Source organism: Sminthopsis crassicaudata, chromosome 3, assembly GCF_048593235.1.
Source record: "Sminthopsis crassicaudata isolate SCR6 chromosome 3, ASM4859323v1, whole genome shotgun sequence".
Taxonomy (NCBI): domain Eukaryota; kingdom Metazoa; phylum Chordata; class Mammalia; order Dasyuromorphia; family Dasyuridae; genus Sminthopsis; species Sminthopsis crassicaudata.
Window position 1 is genome coordinate 297,115,469 of NC_133619.1, and position 22,545 is coordinate 297,138,013.

Here is a 22,545-nt window from a genome sequence, read left to right on the forward strand (position 1 = left end):
ATCCAGATCAAGGGAGGGTAGAAATGCCAATTGAAATAAATACTTTATAATTTCCAGTCAGCAATCATCATGCAGTTCCAGCCTTATGTAACACCACCTACCCACCCACCCACCACTTTGAGAGAGAGACAACTGATAACCACACATGAACTGTTGCCATGGGAGACAGAGGCAGTCAGCCATCACAGATCAATGAGAACTATTTTTCTAGAAATTTATGATACTTGTTATAAATAAATGGATATGATAAGTGGATGTAATGGGTTTGAGCAATTTAAAGTAAATCCAGAATAATAACCAAAAGTTCAAAAGCCCTCTTCCCAAGCAAATGAAACTTTAACAAAAAAAAAAAAATGATGGAGAAGAATGATAATGTCTAAAAGGGAGCATGCTTTTAAGCATGGGAGGCAATGGAAAACTGATTCACCAATCCTAACACCAATATATAAAGAGATAGCTTGTTTTCCTGGTTGTTTGGTTTGTATACTTGCTCTGTTTTTGTTCTAGTTTATGAAAAATTCATTTTCACAAAGAACCTTATTCTCATCTCAGAGAAGACCAGAGGGAGGATAAGCCTCCATTGAAGCATTAACATTTACTCCATGACTATCCATAAAAGCTCCATTGTGTTCCTGATAATGTTATTTTGAAAGAACTTAATAGTCCAGCAAATAAAGGAAGTTCAAATGGCTACCTTCCTTTCCAAATATGAGGTTTCTTATTTTTGAATCCTTTCTATCTAGGCAAAAGGCATTATGCAAAACAAGTTTCAGCTCCAACAGACCCTCAGCCAAAAGGTGAGTTATCATTTTGGTTCTTATTGTGAACATTGAGGGAATTCACAATTCAGCAGGTGTTCACTCCATTCAATTCCAAAATGAAAGGCACCTGCTCCCTGCCTTTGATATATGTCACCCAAGTTAGTGAATCTGGGATCTGAACTCTTTCTCCAATCTAGAAAACTACTTCAGGTTTCCAGGAAGTGAGGGGGATGTGGGGCAGGGTTCAAGCAAGTTTTATTGTGCTTCAGTTCAGTAGTCTTACACTAGACCTGTAACCCTGATAGCTTGGGGATGAGGTAGATTAACAGGGAATGGAAGATTAAACATCTTCTAGAGGAATTCATTCTTCTGGAATCTCAGAAGATATTTAAAATTTTCCAATTCTAACCCTGTCTTCAGAGGCTCTTCAGATTAGGCTGACCCAGGACATTCTGTCTGGTTAATGCCATCTGATTCTTCCCTACTCTATTAGAAATTCCTTCAACAAATGTAAACTCACTTTCTACTACATTCTCATTTGTATCTGCTAATGGACTCTGTAATGAACTCTCTCATCTCTTCCATTTATTTGGAATATTCCACTATTTTCTTGGTAGAAGAAAAAATCCTTTAGTTGTGATTTCCTACAGAATCTTTTTTTGTTTGTTTTGTTTGTTTGTTTTTGTATTCTGCTATATGTATAAAAAGGAACCTTTATTTAGAGGCAAAAAGGGTATGTTTAAGTTCAGAATAAAATAATAAAATTTAAAAGTAAAAGTTTCTTTTCTAGGAAAAGGACTAATATAATTTAGACAGCTATGTCTTCTAAAAGGCCAAAATCAGAAGAAGGCAACATTTCTTCCTGTACAAAGAATCTGGAATGGTAGATTCTAATACTCCCAGCTCAGGGTAGCAGCATAGTCCATTTCTAATATTGAACTATGAATTTGAAAAGTGTTCTGCTTGTCAAAGACAGGCAATAAAAGACAAAGACAACTTACAGCTTTAGCTTCTGTGCTGTTATCAAGGTAATCTTCCCTCACTGCTAAGGAGAGAGTTGCTTGATCTAGCTGTTAAAATAAAAATATTACCAAGTTAGAAATTCACTGCAATTTCTTATATTGTAGTATACCATGGCTATGCTGAATGCTTTTTTCCATTGCCATAAAAGAAAAAGATTATCCAGTGCTTGTACAAATAGGAACTCAACAAATAATAACTTATATAACTCAAGGAATTATCATTATAAATCAATCAGCCAAGAAATATTTATTAATTACCTACTAATATCAAGCAACTAGGCAGTGCAATAGGAAAAGGATGCAGCCTGGAATCAAGAAGATCTGAGTTTAAAAATCTGGTTTCAGATACTTACTAGCTTTTGATCCTGGTCAAGTAGTTAACCCCTATTTGCCCAGTTCCTCATCTGTAAAATAGGGATATACTTAAAAAGGAAGTGGCAAACTGCTTCAGTATCTTTACCAAGAAAACCTTTCAAAGACTCAGACATGACTGAACAACAACAATAGTGTTAGGTACTGTGCTAAGGGCTGGGGAATACAAAGAAAGGGAAAAAAAATTGCTCTCAAAGACCTTATCATCTAAGGAGGAAGAAAACATGAAGACAGAAATCTGTATAAAATAAGATATATACAGGATAAACTGAGATGAATGATTTTCTACATCTGCACTAGACTAAGAAACTGCTTGTGGAGCTGGAACCTGTGCATATAAGCTAACTCTCCAATTCTCATAGTCTAGCAGCATTCAAAGATAAAAAATGCTACCTTTGACATCCCTTGCTCCTCCCCTTCAGAAGGGGTTTTGTCCTTTCCCCACCTTCTCTGCACTTTCCCCTCCCAAGCCACACTCCTTTAAATGGAGATTTCCAGTTATTTCTTCCTTCCTTTGTCCTGTATATCCTGTATGGAACTCTGAGTTCCATGTGCATGATCATTTCTCTTTTAATAAACTTGGTTTTCATGTAGGCTGTGATTGCCTGTTGACAATTGTAAATAATCTGAGAAGGAAAGCACTGAGTTATTCTAAAGTCAGGTGCCAAGTACTTAAAAGTACATTGTTTAAAAATTTTCAGGGAAAGCATTCACACCTCAGAAATCAAGACTTGATTTATTGTTTTATTGATTTCTACACTTAAGAAAGTGTTAATTATGCAGAGTAAGCTTAAAAGTGCCTTCATACTTTTTTTTTAATCCAGGTTGTTATATATTTTACAAAATACCCTTGTCCCAAATACTTATATGCATTTAATTAAGTTATATGTATATTATTTTCTCTCAGTAAAATGTAATCAATGAAGGCAGGAGTTTTCTATTTTTTTTTTGTCTTTCTCTTCTTAATGCTCAGTACTCAGTAAACCAGGCATTCGTGTGCTGTGGACCCCTTTAGCAGTCCAGTGAACCTATTTCATAATAATATTTTATGAAGCCCTTTTATTTTCCTTTACTTTTAATATTATTTTTTTTTCCAATTACATGTGATAATAGCTTTCAACATTCATTTTTATAAGATTTTAAGTTCCAAATTTTCCTCCCTCCCTTCTTCCCCAAGATAGCAAGCAATTTGATAGAAATTTTATAGGTTATATTACAATCCTGTTAAACATAATTCCACATTAGTCATGTTGTGAAAAAAGAAACAACATAAAAGAAAAAACACAAAAGAAACAAAAGTGAAAAGTATGTTTCAATCTGCATAGTTCTTTCTCTGGATGTGAATAGCATTTTTCATCATAAATCTTTTGGAATTATCTTGGATGGTTGCTGAGAAGAACAAAGTCAATCATAGTTGATCATTGCACAATGTTACTGTTACTATATACAGTGTTTTCCTGATTCTACTCACTTTACTCAGCATTCCTTCATCTAAGTCTTAGAGAAGCCCTTTTCAGATTAATGTTTTTAAATGCACAAAATAAAATACATCTGATTACAAAGGAAACCAATTATATGAAAATGCAGTAGCCAAATTTAAAACAAACAAAAAGTTCATATACTAGATCTAGGTTGACATTTGTTGAAATTAAATTATTACAAAGTATCAAGCAGGCAATCACAATATAATAAGCCGTGAAAACCAATGCCAAGTTCTAGTTGTGGTTTCTTTTAAGGTGAGAAGAAAGAGCTGTTCCTGAAACTTTTAAAGCTTTTAGAGCCTTTCCCAGGTCATTCAACCTCCTTCTCTGAATTCCCCAACCCTATTTCATTCTTGGTTATCATGAATTAGAATTTCCTGCTTCTTGGTGTCAGGGTGCCCCCAGAGCCACAATACAAAAAGGGATCATGTTCATGCTTGCCTCCATGAGCTTGCCTCCATGAGCTTGCCTCCATGAGCTTGCCTCCATGAGCTTGCCTCCATGAGCTTGCCTCCATGAGCTTGCCTCCATGAGCCTCTATGAGCTGGCCCTGAATAACAAAAGCTCTTTCTTCCCAGCTAGAAAAGCATTTTCTCTCTTGCTCATGCCCTTAGGACATGGCAGGCAGAGCAGGTGAGGGCTGATACAATGTCCTACTCTACATTTTCCTACCTCTCCCCTTTTGTCCTTTCATTTTATAGCACTTAATAATTCCTTTTTCTCTTCATTTTCTGTCACTCAAAGATACCTAGCTCTCCATGAAAGATAACGCATCACTAGCTATCCCTTCACTGCTGGTTGAACCTTTTTCATATTTTTAACTCTCTGTTTACAGCAGGAGAGTCAAAATACTACTTGATCTCCATTTCCACTTCTAGACTTTCCCTGTACCACTATAATTCATCAACCTTTCTTCCTCTGAGATTCATTTAATCCAGATTTATCAATTAATGCAAAATCTGCTACCTATCTTCCTTCTCCCTCTCCCTCTCTCTCCCCCTTTTCCTTTCTGTCTCCCACTCCCGCTCCTTCTCCCTCCCAGTATTATCCACTGCACCACCTAGCTGTCTTTATGACTCCTTAGAGATTGCCAATCCTCTCTTTGCAGAGAGAGAAAATGAGCTCAAGAGAGAGTAAATAGCGTTTCTAGGATCACACAGGTGGAAAGCCACATCCCAATTCAATTCCTTTGACTTCAAAATCTAGTGCTCTTTTGTTGCTTTTTCCCTGATTCTGCATCCTGTTAGGGTGTTAAATATTTGTATCTGCTATGGTTACTAAGAAATACTTTATTATAACAATGAGACATTGTGAATGTTCTCCCAACATTACCAATAGTCTCTAAATTTCCTAAACAAGTGGACTTTTCTCAATCCTTACACCTGATCTTTCTGCTATGTTTGATTTTGATGATCACCACCACCCACCATCTGGATACTCTCTTTTCTCTGGTCTTTGATGATTCTCACTTAATTCTGTTTCTACTTGTCTGATTGGGCCTTCTAAGTCTTCTTTGCTGGATCTTGAACATTCATTCATGACATATGCACTAATCATGAAAACCTCACAAGACAAAAAAAAAAATCTCTGTGTACTCTTCCTTTTTCTTTTTTATCCTCTCATTTGAAGGCTTCTATGTAGATGATTCTCAGAGCTAATTATTTTCTTCTAGTATCTCTCCTGGACTCTAATCATCACCTATTGGCTGCTCTGTAAACATTGTAAATCCTGATTATCGAAAACAGAATTTATTTTCTTTTATCCCAAAACTATTCCTATTCCAAATGTCCTTATTACATTTTTCTAGAGGCAGAGTTAAATAACTTGCCCAGGGTCAGAAAGCTAGTAAGTGTCTGAGCTGGATTTCAAATAAGGTCCTCCTGACTCTAAGACTGGTACTCTATTCACTGTGCCACATCCCTGTTATATTTAAGGTAACCATCCTACCAATCACCAAAGCTCCATCCCTCAATGTCTTCCTCAATTCCACACTCATTCACTATATGTATTCATTATATATGTGATATATATAATATATGTATATGCATATATGGAACATATGTAATATATGTTACATATGTAACATGTATGTAATATGTAATAAGTTACTAAATCCTGTCATTTTTTCCACATTTCTCAGATTCATCATCTCTTCTCCATTCTTACTTTCACCATGTTTTACTTGGACTGTTACAATAGCCTTCTAATTGCACTTCCTCTCTAACTCCTCTTCCCTGTATTCAGGAGCCAAAGTGATTTTCAAAAGGTTTGATCTCTCTATGTTAACTCTACTCAGTAAACTCTTCTGGTTCCCTATGGCTACTCAAATATCAACTCCTATTTGTTACATAAAGCTCATTACAATATGACTTCTTTCTACATTTCCATTATTCTTACACATAACTTCCCTCTGAAGTCCAGTGATGCTGAGCTACTTACTGTTCTTCCTATGCAATATTCTATTTTACCTTTTTGTAGGTTTGCATTGTTTCCTCTCCTTAGACAACTCTCCTGTTTACCATAGCATTGTACACTCCTAACTTCCTTCACGAATCAGTTTAAACTGTACTTTCTGCAGGAGACTTTTCCTGGTTTTCCCAGTTCTTGGTGCCTTCTCCTCAAAGGGTACGTTCATTCTATATACCTATGATTTCTCCCTTCAGTAAATAAGCTCATTGAGGGAAGGGACCTTTTTTCTATTATCTCCTTATCATTTGGTACAATATTTGGAACAAAGTAAATGCTTAATAAATATCTGTTGTTGATTGATTAAATAATAATGGAATCCTGGCACTTTGAAGCAACATTAGAGCCCTCATTAGGAAGGGAACCCTGAATTTTTCAAGTGAGAAAACTGAGACTTGGAGAAATGAAGTGACTTGCCTGAAGACATAGCTCTTTGGTGATGCTAGCAGTGGAAATGGAATATGTTTCCTATTGCCTAGCCTAGTACAGTCATCCCTTCTACATTGAGATTTTCCCCACCAAGATTTCAATATAGCACAGAAGAAATTAAATGGGAATTTGTGAGAGTTTTGTGAAAGCCATAGATGGATGACACATGAAGACCAAGCAGATGACAGAAAAAGTTTAGAAACTCAGAAATGCATAAAATATACTTATAGTATTGTATAAAATCAATCTAAATGTTACAATAAGGTACTATAAACACCACATAAAAGAAAAAAGAAAAAATTCAGACTTCTTCTTTGGTATAAAGGGAGGGCCAAAAAGTTTTATGAGGGTTTTCTAAATCATAGGAGTGCTGTGCCCCCCTGAGATATGGAAGGGATAACGATACTATTTCTCATCTCTTCACCAATTTTTCTTCTTCTTTACTTGCCTATGAAAGCTTAGACACAGAGCCAAGTACTAAAATCAAACCAGCATTCTAGAATTTCTTCAAAATTCTTGCTGTAGCCTTGGGCCATTAAATAGAGCATTACATATATGTTTTCTTGGCTTTAAATCTAGCATATTCAAGCCATTTGGCAGTTCTCCTGAGCAAAATAAGCTTCATGGAAAGGAAATACCAAAGCACAAGACAACTAATACCAAGAAAGGTAATATTAAAATTGAATGTAAGCACCAAATGTCTGATACTTCAAATGAAATTTAGTTACTTGAGTTTGTTTATGATTTCAAGAAATAATTTTAACAGATTGAATAAGTCTAGTTAAATAATGTCACAGGAAAACCCCTCTGCAGTGATGGCAGTAATTCCACACTGATTGTTTTTATGATTAGGAAATAGGTTAAGGAGAGAGAGAGAGAGAGAGAGAGAGAGAGAGAGAGAGAGAGAGAGAGAGAGAGAGAGAGAGAGAGAGAAAGTGTGTGTGTGTGTGTGTGTGTGTGTGTAAAGTTCTTATATTTATATCAAATTTGAATATTATAGACTAAAAGGGGAAAAATGAAGAATCCAACACATTCCACTGCAAATAAGAGACTTTTCTTTAAGTTATACATGAACTAATATTTTAATTATAACAAATTCCTACATGGGATTCACCAAGGGGCTTTGGAAAGAAACATCTGGCAAATAATGATATAGGAAAAGGCAGGACAGAAAAATTAGAGAGATTTCATTTCTAATAAAACAACTTCTTGCCATCTTTATGCTTCTAGCTGAAGTGTTAAACAAAAGTGAGCTATTGAATGATAATGATTTTACAACATTGTTTTCCCTAAATAGTAATATGCCCAGGCAGCCTCAACTGTCCAAAACACTTAATCAAAATGCAATTTACATAAGACTTCCATTTTCCTTTAAGCCACAATTCTTACCAATCCCTCAGATAAAGTACACTCAAGGATATTAAGATAGATTTTTTGGAAGGAAGTTTACATCCCTAATGGATTTTTAATATCTCAGCTCTACACACACACATACACACACGTACATACACATGCAAAGCCAACAGTGCTTATTTTCTGAGCAACTTGAGATAAGCCATAGCAGTAAAAATTGACTCCTTGCATTGTCAGCAGGCACTCTCTCTGCAAGTATAAGGTAATATCTCTTTGAATACAAAAAAAAAAAAAAATCCCAATATTTGCATAACAATGATACATAAAGATTCATAAGGTTCTTAATACTCAGGTCACATTTGAATTTCTTGAATATAGTCCCTTGCTAGTCAAAGAGGAAGGCCTCATTTGACAAGTCATTCTAAACATCCCAAGCTCTGCTTGCTTCTAAAAGTCTGACAATAACATAGAAGTTTTTCAGCTGAATGCTTTAGGCTTGACATTCTAATACATACAAGATAGCCAAGGTAGTATTGGTATTTGGGTTGCTGCATAAATTTACATCCTACTTTGCCAACTACTATAACTGAAATTAAAATGTTGGGATCCTCTGCAGATTTGTTGTCCTGAAGCAGACCTCCCAGAGAATCACATTTCCAGAAAGAAAGAAAGCCAACAGTCATTGAGAAGAGCTTCCAGCTGGGAAAAGGAAAGCTCGAAATTGAACCACCAGAGATAAAATCTCGCAGCCAGAATCAGGAGAAAGCAGGGATAAGGCTTTGCCTTTCATATAAGTGCATCAGTACATATTTTGAGATTGATCTCACACACACACACATACACACTTGAATTTACTAATGAGAACATAGTAGCCTCATAGGATGCAAGCTGAGTTTTTCTACATGCAAACAACTATGCTTTAACTATGATTTAGAGAGTAAAAAGAATAATTGGAGTGATCCAAGCACAAAAATGATAGTGACTAATATAAAAGCTGGAGGGGAAAATGGCACTTATTGTGGTTTATAAAGCTAGCTAGTACAATGGATAGAGCACTTAACCTGGAATCTGGAAGATCTGAGTCCAAATCTAGTCTCCCACTCTTATTTGCTGAGGAATGCCCAGTAAGTCACTTAACCTTTGTATACTTCAGTTACTTCATCTATAAAATGGGGATAATAGTAGCACTTATTTCCCAGGGTTGTTTGGGGGATTAAGTCTTAGCACAATACCTGGAATATAGTAAATACTATATAAATGTTAGTTATTATCATTATTATTAAGGAATCTACTCATATTTATTCTTCTATTCAATGTTTTGTGTGATGTCACTGATGAAGGCATTCCCACCAAAGGTATGGAGCATTACCTCTGATCACCTTCTCATCTTGTGTAAATTTTATCCATGTTCTCTGGAAAGTCCTTCTCCTGGTAGTCACTGAATATAGCTTCTTCTAAATATCTTGACATTCTATGACTCTCAATGGAGAAGCTATTTTTATAAAGATCATGAGATATTTGTGATTATTTTCTTTCTCCTTATTCCCTTCCCTTCCCTTGTAATTCCAGTGCTTGGCACTGGAGAAGAATTTCATAAATGCTTTCCCATTCTATTCTACATCAGAACCAAAGGAAGTATTAGGGAAGTAAAATATATAATTGATGACTCAATTCCAACATTTCTAAATTTCTTAGAATAGTTAAGTGAAATCCCTAATCATATCTGAGTCTAGTTTTCTCCCACAAGTCTAGTGTGTCTTCTCATACTTTTTTTCTTTCTTCTAATACCATATTCTAACTTGTTTCTGTGATACTGCTAAAATTATATATAATATAATAGGTTATGACATAATTTATTATGTATAGTTTATGTGTAAATAAATATAATATAATTATACTTTTAATAAAATTTATAAATTTATACAAATACTGTATTATAATGACATTATAATATTTAATATATAATAACCTACATTTATATAACTCTAAAATTTTTAAAACATTTTCTTTAATTCTGTTAGTTGCTATTTTTAGTAATAGTATTCACATTTTATAGATGAAGAAACTAAGAGGTTAAAGTGATTTGCTCAAACTGAAATAACTACTTACTCTGAAAAACAAGAATATTAAAAAAACCTAACTCCAAGTCTAGAAAATTCTTTCCATTATAATATAATTTGCATTTTTAAAAATTCTGCTTTAGCCATAATTTTACTTTTTCTGTAAAACATCTTTTAATTTATTCTATTATTATGAAATAATATGTGAAAGTTGTATATTAGTCTCTTAAGAGTCAATTATGTATATATTAAGTTTTCAAACTTCCATTCTTCCTGAAATCCTAGAATAAATCAAGGTTATTTTTTTTTCCTTTTTTGTTCTATTTTCCTTCCTTTCCCCAACATATAAAAGTTTAATCTTCTTTACAAGATCCAGTATCTTGAAATATTTCAACTTTCCCTATGTCACTCCTGTCATTCATGATTCATCAAATGTTTAAATTTCTTTAAATTTGGATGACAAGGTCCCCAGTTTACTTTAAATACTAAATAAATATATTTAAAAGAATGGGATAGTTATGGAATTGAAAAAAGAATCTTCTTAAAACTAAATTCTTTACAAAGGGCATGATCAGTCATCATGGAACAAAAGTAGCATTGGACTATCATATTTCTTTTTTTCAATAGTAGCTTTTTTTATTTTAAAAAAATATGCAAAGATAGTTTTCAACATTCACACTTCCTAAACTTTATGTTCCAAATTCTTCTCCCTTCCTTCCTCTCATCCCCTTCCCTAGACAGGCAAATAATTCAATATATGTAAAATATATACAATTCTTCTATACACATTTCCATATTAATCATGCTGAACAAGAAAAATCAGATTAAATGCTGGTAGGTAGGTGCTATTATGAAGCCGCTTTTATGGTTGAGGAAACAGACTCAAATAGTAGTTAAAATAACATTTTATAGTTGATTAAACTGAGGAAGGCAGAGATTAAATGACCTACACTAATAGTAAATTATATAGGGCTGGATCTGAATTTGAATCTTTCCGACTTCAGATCTAGCACTCTATCCAAGCATTAATTAGATAACTCAATCAAAAAGTGAAACAGTGAGTGGGGTAAAAGAAGAGAAATGACAAATATAGGAGGGAATTGTAATGTAGATGAACAGGTTCTTTTGGGTAAAAACTATGAGTAGATGACTATATGCACTATGTCTCTACAATCATGGATTATAACAAACCTTCTTTCTAGAACAATGCAAAAGGCCTGTATCAGACCTTAAAAATCAGATCTGAAATTACTCTTATTTACATCTCCTTTATTCAATGATTCTTAAAGCTTGAGAAGACCTAATAGATAAATAAGGTGATAAGGATTTAAGCCCCTACTATGCACCAGGGACTCTAATTTTTTACAGATATTTTAACAGCAATTTTTACAGATATCTCATTTGATCCTCACAATGACTCCATGAACCTAAATGTCATTATAATCACCAGCTAAGGAAACTGAGGCTCAAGAAGTAAAGTGCCTTGCCAAGGTCACATAGCCAGCTAGTGGTATAAGTGAGACTTAAACATGGGCCTATTGACTTTTGTATGGCTTATTCCAATGGATCATAATGCCACTTTTAAAATGAAATTGGTGAGCTAGAGCCCAGCTTTTTAAACTGTGGTTTGTGACCCTATATGGAGTCTTGTAACTGAATGTGGGGATCACGGAACTATGATTTATTATCAGTAAATGTTTGATTTTTACCTATTTTATATACTTACATACCTGGAGTCATGTAAAAATTTCTTGGGCAAAAAGAGATCATGAGTGGAAAAAATTTAAGAAGCCCTGAGCTCAACCACAATTCAACAGCTATAATAGCTGCTTAATATATCTGCTATCATGTAATGATAGGTCTGAGGAAGTATGACAGCTCACTTTTACATAATTAAGATCAACAAGAATAATAAAGATATTTTCAGGGGATTTTAGATACATAGATAAGGAATACCACACAATCTTTGAAGAATTCATATGTAACACTTCCTAGTTGTGTGACCTTGGGCAAGTCATTTAACCCCAATTGCCTCAGCGCAAAAAAAAAAAAAAAAAAAAAAAAACAGAATTAGTCACAGGTCGCCCAACTCACAGGGGAGAAGTATATGAGTAGATGATGGCTACAGCACATTACTAGGAATGACATGAAGCATGGCATCTGAAAGATGCAAGACCAGAAAAGGAGATGTTACTGAAGCAAAGAGAAGTCAGAATAACAAGCTTTATTTTCTTACTGCTTTCTTTTCTGTCTTCAATAAAAAAATATGTTGAAGCCTAGAGAAACAACAGTTTTAGAAAAATATGTCTAGTCATAAAGTCCCTGAAAGGATGAGGCTAAGATACAGAATGTGATTCTTATCTTTGGATATTTAAAGAACTGTCACACAAAAAAAGGAATTAGAATTATCCCTCATCTCTCCCCAGGGAAGAACTAAAATCAATATGGAGGCATCATAAAGAGATGCAACATAAGTGAAGAGGAGATTGAATGAACCTATGGGGCTATTGCAGAGAACACAGACCCAAAACTATACCAGGAACTTTGGGATACCAAGGAAATGGTAGTTCATTGCTTGGCTTTGGTGAGTCAAAAACTTCTCAAGTTACTTGTGTGGACTCTTAATACCTCTCCCTATTTGGAGCATGACCTCAACTAGGTGAGTTGATACCTGAGACATTCAAGCAGAATTCTATCTCTTTTGTTTTTCCTCTTTTTTATTAGGAGAATTAGTATCCCAAGGACTTTTGGGGAGTCTAAAAGATGGTTCAATGCAGAATAATTCCAATTACCTTTTTTCATGACAGCTTTAAAAATATTCAAAGATAGGTGTCATTCTATACCTAACCCTTGTCATTTCAAAGGCTTTATGGACAAAAATTATTTCTGACACTGTGATGAGCCAGTGCTAAAAAGAATTTAGAGTTAGAATGTTGTCTCTTGGTAAAGTCCTTTGGTATTGCTCTCCCCTCACTGGAAGAGGGAAGGAAGAAAAAGGAGAGGAGAGAGACAGAGAGAGAGAGAGAGAGAGAGAGAGAGAGAGAGAGAGAGAGAGAGAGAGAGAGAGAGAGAGAGAGAGAGAGAGAGAGAGAGAGAAGGATGGAGAAAGGAAGGGAATAGTTAGAGAAAGGAAAGAGAAGAGGAAGATCAAACTTGGCCCTTTGGGGCTGTGACTCCAGATGACAAAATGTTATTCTGATGAGGGGTGAGGAAGAGTGATTCCTTCACTATCTACTATTATGGCTGAATTTATCACCTCTCTTATTTGAAATATGGCCTAAATCAAATGAGTTTATATTTGGGAGTTTATATTGGAGCAGATTTCTACCTTTTTGTGTTTTTTCTTTCCCAATTAGGTGAATTAGTATCTCAAGGACCTTTTGAATGTGAGCCCTTTCTTACTAAAGGACCGAGTTCCCCAATTTTAAATCTGGTCAAGCCACATGGTTGGGTATAGGAGAAGGAGAGGCAGGTGCTCAAGCCCAGTGGACTCAGCAGCAGTTCTTTATAAGAAAGAACTTATCAACTAGGGCCATCCAAAAAATGGAACAGATTGGCTTATGAAGGCTGAGCTCCCTATGACTCAAGCTAGCACAATGCTATATACATTTTATATATCTGAAGTGTTTGATAAATATTTCTTGAATTGATTTTAATGTTGCAGTGGTGGTATAAGCATTGATTGACTAATCAAATTGAGCCATTTAATTAAAAGATCTCTAAGTTCACTTTTACTTGGTAAGCTCCATGATCTCTCGTTACTAAATCTGAGGTGATCCATATGTATTAATGATCCAATGCTGGATTTTTATGATCCTTTGAAAACTCAGCCAAAGCAAGTTGTGATACATTATTGTGATACAGGGACTATTAGTGTGCAGGAAGAAACAGTGAATTTGAAGTATACAGATAAGTATGGTCAAATTTGTGTGAATTGATAAGTGAAATAAAAGCGAAACAGAAAAGGAGAGAGAGGAGTGACTTGACTTGACAGATGAATTGATAATTAATTTATGAAATTATGAAATGGAGCAGGCACATGAAGTTCTTTGGTTACTTGTTGGAAAAGACTACAATGGCAGTGAGATGTAGATCAACAAACATTTTAATAAGGCACAGAAGATGAAGGGGAAAATAAACATAGAAAGCATAGAGATAAGCAGTGAAAGGAATAGAAAGGCTGATAGGGTGGGGATGGGGATGAGGTAGGGGAAGAAGTCAGGCAGCAATGGGAAATAGGAAACAGATAACAATAAAACTATGGGTAAGAATTGGGAGCACTCAGCAGCAGGAATACATATAGAGCTGAAAAAGTGCTCATAAGGGAAAATTTGGGGTCTCTTTTTATAGTTTTGGTGGAAAATGTACTTTTATCTGTGAAACCTTGGGATTTATTCATTAATGTTTCCAAATTTTCTCAAAGTTGTTTGTAAAACTTTAAAGTTACATCTACATCATTTCAAAGTTATCAGCACATTGGCGGTTCATTTGGTCTTCCGGAACTTGTCAGAGATTTACATATCCTAGGACCAAAAGGTCCCAATAACAAATAACAAAGCCAAGATGGTGTCCCCTAATTCAGCAGGATATGACTTTTGGTTGCTACATGACATAATTTATAAATTATTTTCATTTGAATTTTGGGGCAATTTGTATGGAATTTCTAGATTCCCCTTTGAAATCCTACTTCATGCTATTTCTACTTTATACTGGCTCCTGATAAACTTATTATACTGATGAAAAGAGGGTAGAGGATAGGCAACAGGACCAGAATAAAATTCAATTTTAACACAACTGATGTGTCAGTTTACTGAACACTTACTCCTCATCACCTTTTTCTTTTATTATATGTCATTCTATGTTACTAGAAATGGCTCTCTAGTAGGAAAAAATAGAATGATATATTTGAAAATGAAAACGATATATCAACAAAAACTTTAATTTTCCAACATCAAAAAGAAAAAATGCAGCACTTCCAAAAATAAGCAATGTAGGTTAATAAAACCCGACTACCAATAATATATGAAGAAAAGTAAATGGCTCATGTCCCAACAGAACATGGAAATTTTCAAAGCTGGTCCTACAGGTTGACTTTGTCTTCTCACAAGAAAACATGCTAAAACATCCACCATGGATTTCCCTAAACAAATATGAAAGAACAATCATCATACCTTCAATATGTGTTTGTTGGATTCTCTGTCATCAGGTGAAACATACAAACGGATGAACACAGAGTTGCTATATTGTCCACGGAACACCGCAAGGGTCTGAAGGAGGCTGAACTTCCTTTCTGACCACACACCTTCTGGACCAATGTTAGATTCTAACACAGGCCAGCGGAAAGGAGAATGTCTCAATATGTGTAACAGTGGCTTAGCATCAGCTTTCTCTATTGCCTCTGAAAGAAAAAGAAACCACAGTTGTTGATTTGTTCCCTTAAAGGGATTTACTATTAGGGCATTAGAGACTAAAACCAGAAAAGTTTTAGTTAGCAAATGCTTATTACTTCAGGAGAAGAAAAGCATCTGACCTGTACACAATGTAATTATACTCCATGATATCTATACTAGGAGAGATGCCTAAGGAAATTTTCTTCCTTAAAAAAAAAAAAAAAATCCCAAAGCTCCAATACTCCAATGGATCTCTTCAATGTAAGTATTTCCAATGGTGCAGATTGCATTCCATCTACACCTATCCAATCCACCCCCTATCTGTGTATTCAAAAAGCCTTGCTACAATGGAGTAAGGGAATAAAGTACAATAGATAAGCAAATAAAACTTTTTTTCTTCCTAAAATATTCAGAACTCTATAATCTTTACCAAATAAAATCTTTACCAAAATAAAATGTTGGATCACACCAGGAAACTGTACTATACTCTATTAAGAAACAAGCCTTACCAAAGGAATAAATTGCTCACTTCATGTGTTTTAAGTACTCATTAATTCATTTTGAAGCTTAATTTTTAATTAATGACCATTTATTTTCTCTACTTCCAACCTCTTCCACCCCATCTCTTGATATTAAAAAAGAAGAAAAACAAATATACAGAGAAGCAAAACAATTTTCCACATCAGCCGGGTCCAAATTTTTTTTTAGCATGCTACAAAATGAAATGAGCAAGACTAAAAGATAAAACTATACAATACAATGACATTGTAAAGACAAACAACTTTGAAAACTTTTATTAATGCAGTGATCAACTATAATTCCAAAGGACTGATGATGAAGCATACTAATTAACATTTTAGGGCCAGTGAGTCCACTAGTCTCTTTTGGTTCACATATGATGCCCAAATAATTTGAATGACTGAATATATTTGCAAGAGTACCTAACCTATAATGAATAGGAATTCTTGAGAAAGCTAGAAAGGTAAATGTCCCTTCTCCCTTCTATAATCAGTTCTATAATCAGGTTCAAGTCCAAGCTGCAAAGCATTAAAGAAAGACAGGCTTGTAAGCCCTTATAGAGCAGTATTAAAATTGCTGGCTTGGACCCCTGATATAAGGACAAGTTTATTCTAGTTATGCCTGGGATCCATTCAGAATCTTGAACTAAACTGGACTCTACTAGGACTCTACTACTCCCCAACAAATCCAAGGTAGATGCCTAGGAATTATCTTGCTTAAGATAATTCTCAGAACAGACTTGGACAAGCTGATGCACAAGTGATTACTGAAGTTCTTTATGTTATTTTCTTTTTTCTCAGTTACATGTGCTAAAAAAATGTTAACATTCATTTTTTTTAAATTTGAGTTCCAATATTTCTCCTTGACTCCATTGGAAAAAAATTGATATAGATTCATGCAAAACAGATTTCTATATTATCATATTGCAAAAGAAAACTGTCCCCCAAAAAAGAAAAAGAAAATTTAAAGCTTCAATCTGCATTCAAACTCATCAATTTTTTTGAATGTGTATACCTTTCTTTTTCATCAGAAATCCTTTGAAATTATCTTAGATCCTTATTTTGCTGAGAATAGCTAAATTATACACAGCTGAACCTATACAATACTGTGATCTTCTGGTTCTGCTTACTTCACTTTGAATCAGTTCATTTAAATCATTCCAGGTTGTTCTGAAAATATCATTTTATAGCACAATAATATTCCATCATAATCATGTATCACAACTTATTCTCCAATTAATAAATTATTAAAATAAATTTTAAAATATTCTCCAATTAATAAAGATAATTCCCCAATTCCTCAATTTCCAATTCTCTATCACCACAAAAAGAGCTAATATATATATATACATGTATATATATACACATATATGTATATATATGCATATATATACATATATATTTGTACATATAGGTATTTTCCTTTTTTTCTTTGCTATTCTTGGGATACAGACTTAATAGAGGTATTATTGAGTCAAATAGTATGCTCTTAGGCATAGTTCCAAATTGTACTCCAAAATGGTTGAATTGTTCACACCTCCATCAACAATGCTTGTCCCAATTTTTCTACATTCCCTCCAATTAAAGAATGAGTTTTTTTCTTATAAATTTGACTCAATTATCCAAATATTTAAGAAATGAAACTTTTATCAGAAAAATTTGATGTAAAAAAAAATTTCCCAGTGCCCTGTATTTCTTCTAATCTTGTTTGCACTGGTTTTGTTTGTATAAAAGCTTTTTAATTTAATATAATAAAAATTATATATGTTGCATTTTTAATGATCTCTATCTCTTGTTTAGTCATGAATTCTTCCCTCATCTATAAATCTGGCAAGTAAATTTTTCCATGCTCCCCTTATTTGTTTATGATTTTACTTTTTATATGTCAATTGTGTATCCATTTTGATCTTATCATGATACAAGGTATGAGATGTTGGTCTGTACCTAATTTCTGCCAAACTGCTTTCCAATTTTCCTAACAATTTTTGTCAAATAGTGAATTCTTGTCTCAAAAATTTGTATTTATCAAATGGTAGATAACTAATATCATTTTTATTACTGTATAATGTCTATTTAGTCTGTTCCATTAATCTATCACTCTAATTCTTAGCTAATACCAGATATTTTTAATATTTATTGTTTTATAATGCAGTTTGAGACCTGGCACTTCTAGGCTACCATTCTTCATCCTTTTTTGGGGGGGTTCTTTTCCTAGGGTGAAGGGGGTACAGTCCCAAGCTTCAAGTTGTTTGTTTTTTGTTTGTTTGTTTGTTTTGGTTTGGTTTTTTGTTTGTTTGTTTTTGTTTTTTTTTAAAGCTAGTTCTGGTGGTTTGTAAATTTTGATATATTCACTGTTCTCCCAGCCTGTGCAGAAGGAATCTTGTTGTTCTGCAGCTACAAGTATTAGTGGTTTTTTTTTTGTTTGTTTGTTTTGTTTTTTCACTAGAACTGAAACCAGGACCCCTGCTCCCTTATGAACAGCCATGAGTATTCTTCTCTGTCCTGGAATTGTGACTGAGGTCCCTGTTTCCCTGCAGTAGCAAGTACTACTGTTCCTCTTCACCCTGGGACTTTCACCCAGAATTGTATCTGGGTAATTCAATCAGGTCCTGAACCCAGCACCAACAACATGTCCTCTAATTTGTTTTTAACCAGTTGTTTGACCCTCTTGCTGTTTGTGGGCTGAGAGTTCCCAAAGTTACAGCTGTCACTGATGCATTTGCCTCTCAGGCCCACTGCTAAGATTGCTATGCATGGCCTATGCTGTGTGTAGGGCTTGACCACCCACCCTGATACAACAGATCAACTTGCTAGGTTTTTGGGGGCTGGAAAATTGTTTCACACTGATTTTTAATTAGTTTTGCCACTCCAGGATTCAATTTGAGTCATTGTTTAAAAGTTCTTTGGAGAAGAATTTGGGAGAGTTCAGGTGAATTCCTGCCTCTATTCAACCACCTTGACTACAACCCCTGTTGAATTTCTAATATCCTAACTTATAACCAAAGAATATTTTAGATCTTTTAGAATCCAGTTCCCATAACCATAAATATTCCCTGCATCACCCTTACCACCTAATATTAGATGTGATAGGTTCTTTCCAAAATTTAATTGTTGAAAGTTGTCAATAACTTTAAACTTAAATGACAGTTTTCAAGATACACAGAATTTCAAAAAAATTTGAGTTGTAAATATTCATTGGATTTTGAAACTAAACCAGGATACTCACTCTCATTCATGCAAGATGCATAAAGAATTTTGGCTTTCTGGATGGCTTCAGTGTCCCTCCTTCTGCTTATTGATTTCTCCAAAAGTGCTGTGAAGTGTAAAAGAAAAAGAATTAAGTGCCCACTTGTGAATGGTATTATGCTGGATGTCACATAAATCAAAATAACAGTGATGATTCCTGAAGTCTAGAAATTAACAATGCAGAACAGCCAGTGAATACAAAGAAAGACAGAAATGAGGGTGGCAGAAGTGGGAGGAGGGGAAGGAGGGGAATATTCATACAGAGAGCATATTCGGAGCAAATTCTTCAGGAAAACAAAAATCCTTTCTCCAAGATTTTATTTCCAGGTTCAAAATTAATAAATAGCCAGTTACATCTAACTCTAAACTAGAATGTTTATATCCTCCACCAATAATAATAGAGTCAAAAATTCATTCCCACTTGAATACGACGTCTAGCTCAATTGTAGGATGAGAAATGACATAATAGAAAGAGTGTTTGTATCTGGAATCAGAGGGGCAAGATCCACATTTCAACTTTGGCAATGATGATTTCCAAAATCTGAAGGTCTTCTTTTGGTCCTTATGCTTCTCTGCCTATTGTATATGGCATATTTAATTATTTTCTCCTGAAAACACTCTCTTCTGAGTTTAGTGACACTATTCTTTTCTGGTAAGCCTCTTACCTGGCTGATCCCTTGTTCTGAGCCTGCTTTGTCATCTCATCATCCACATTTCCTCCTTTAACTGAATTTTTCCTAAAGTTTTGTCCTAATCCCTCTACATTTCCTCTCAATGACTTCATTTGCCAAAAGGTTCTTTTTTGCCTGCATAATATGTGACTATGTGAGAAATAATTCTGAAGCCTGGTAGAATTAGAATGTATACTTCTGGGTGTCCAAAAAATTAAAATAAGTGTTGGTATAAGATTGGGTTTCCTCCCCCCTCAGGGTCGAAGATTAATTATCATTTCTATGCCAATGACTTTCTATGAACCCAGGCCCAACCTCTTCCCTGTGTTATATTCCAGTTGTCCATTAGGCATTTCAGACTTAATATCCCAGAAACATATGAATCTCAAAACATCTATAATTAAGCTTAATATTTTCTCCTACTTCAAACGTCCCTATTTCTATCAAAGATATCATTTATGCCTTTGATACAACATCTGTATCTGACATAGTGGGAGCTCAATAAATATTGATTGATTGAAAAGTATTAGCTATTTCAAATTTTGGTTATATAATATTAGTCTACCTTAAAATTCTATCTTAAATAAAATGTCATCTTGCATTTATATGTCATTTTTCAATTCTGGATCATGGGGAGAGGGTCAAAGGAAAATGAAAACTTTTGATCAGTTGCTAAATAGATGGTTAATTCTAACAAGTTCTAGGAACCAGGAGGTGAGAGTAAGGAGCTACATATCTATTATTCTGACACTTAAATAGGTTAAATAAATTGTCCAGTTCACTTCACTACCAATATGGCAGAGTCAGAACCTAAAGCCAGACCTTCTGATTCCACATCCAGGGAATTGTCCTTATCCCCATAATCTCTTCAACAGAAGATTCACAATATTTCATCCAAAGATTTTCCTAAACAATCTTGTTTTCAACTACTTTGTATATATTTATTCTCTTTACATATATATGTATGACCATAAATGTATATGTGTAAAAAAGGACAAAATATGTATATGCATATACAAAAATTTCATATTTTGTACCAGTATTGTTGTGCCACAGTTCTCTTTTATTATCCTGACTCAGTTTCCCTAAATTGTCCTGCTTTGATTTCCTAATTATTCTGCCTCAGTTTATAATTGTTCAACTCAATCCTGCAAAGCCACCCCTCCCTCTTAATCAGAATATTTGATAAGGATAGAAGAGCTTATATTGTAGAATATCAGAATGTCTTTCCCCATCCCAAGCTATCAGATCAGATACCATATTATCAAGATGACTCTACCCATCTCCAGGGTGCCCCCCATTATGTCATCCCCATTTCCTGGGGTTCCCCTCAGCCTGTCAGAACCGGATTATCAGAGTCCCATTCCGGCTCTCAGCACCCTGACTCCGCCTCTGCCTCCTGTGTCTGTGTACATATGTCATTGAGAACTCAAATTGTTTGCTGGATTCTTGGAGATGATAGTCTCATTCAGCCCTGGAACCAAACTATGGATCTATTTGGTCCGAGTAAATCTTTTCCTTTCAAATAAAATATTAAGTACTCTCTAATCTCTATTTTGCCTCAGTTTCTCCAGCATTACAGTATCCTCCAAGCCTAGCATTGTACCTAATAACACAGTTGGTGTTTGATAAATACTTGTAGAAAAATTAGTTGTACTACATGCAAATATATTTGGAACACAGGATTCATTTGATCATAAAAAGATCAGAAAGCTTATCCAACTTGCCTTAAAATTGTCTTGCTTTAAAATTGCCTTAAAACTAAAATGTTAAAAGCCTGTTTAAGATATAGCTACATAAACAAGATGGCTGGCATGCAGCTATTTTGAAGCTGCTTGCAAAATGAATCACTAATTTAAAAAGCACTGATGTATTTTAAAGAGAATAAGCTAATTAGCCTTTCAGTTCCTTTTTGAACTAGGGAGACTAGGGCTCAGAAAGAAAAAAAAAATGCTTTCAATGCATTTAATAGTATGACATAATGCATATGAAACAAAGACTCCCAATTTTACTGAGGAATCATAGCAATTTCCATATCTAACTACAGTGAAACTATTTTCAATGGTTACTGCTTATCAATTTGAAAACCATGCTATCACCTACAAAACCTGAGTATAACATGTTTCTGATTCATCCTGAATAATTTTGAGACCCACTGTACAGAGATAATCAGATTAATAAACAATTACATATTTGTTGAAAAGAATCCTATTCTTAATCTAAAAATCATGCTTTTCAAAAATCTATAGCAAAGAGTCCCTCTCTTGTTGCATAAATACCTAAGTAACAGAAATGCAAGAAGATTCAAAAAAAAAAAAAAAAGGAAAAGGAAAAGGGAGAGAGAAGGGCATTGAATTTATTCCATTCATTATTTCTTTCCTGTGGGCTATCACACAATACAACTGACTAAACTCCCCCCAAAAAAGGGAGTGAAAGGAATGAAATTTTAAAGAGAGAACTATAGTCACATAAAATTTCTGTTAGAATATTTTCATATGCTTTTTCAGTTTATTACTTCAATACAAATAAGACGAACCTGCTACAGTCTTCGAATTACTAAGGAAGGTAGATATTCTCAATTTCATTTAGGTATTTGATATTGTTCAGGTATTGCAAATAATGTACATACTACATACAACAGTAAGGAGATGAGCAGGAAGCCAAAGATTAAGGAAAAATTAAAATAATAAGTATTTACAAAGGTGTGTACCCAAGGTAAGTTATCTGTGCAGGGGGTTAGGTAGGGAAGAAAGGAGGAGGAGGAATAAAGATGATA

The 22,545-nt window shown here is 34.4% G+C and overlaps 1 protein-coding gene across 1 annotated transcript in view; it reads right to left on the minus strand.

Annotated features, from left to right (window-relative positions):
* PHEX (phosphate regulating endopeptidase X-linked) overlaps nt 1-22,545 on the minus strand; it is a 278,269-nt gene that overhangs the window by 192,980 nt on the left and 62,744 nt on the right. The window contains exons 4-6 of the mRNA XM_074300930.1: nt 19,079-19,165; nt 15,116-15,342; nt 1,763-1,831 (exon numbers count right to left, since the gene is read on the minus strand). Coding sequence (XP_074157031.1) covers nt 1,763-1,831; nt 15,116-15,342; nt 19,079-19,165 — 383 coding nt within the window. The remainder of the gene's footprint in view (nt 1-1,762; nt 1,832-15,115; nt 15,343-19,078; nt 19,166-22,545) is intronic.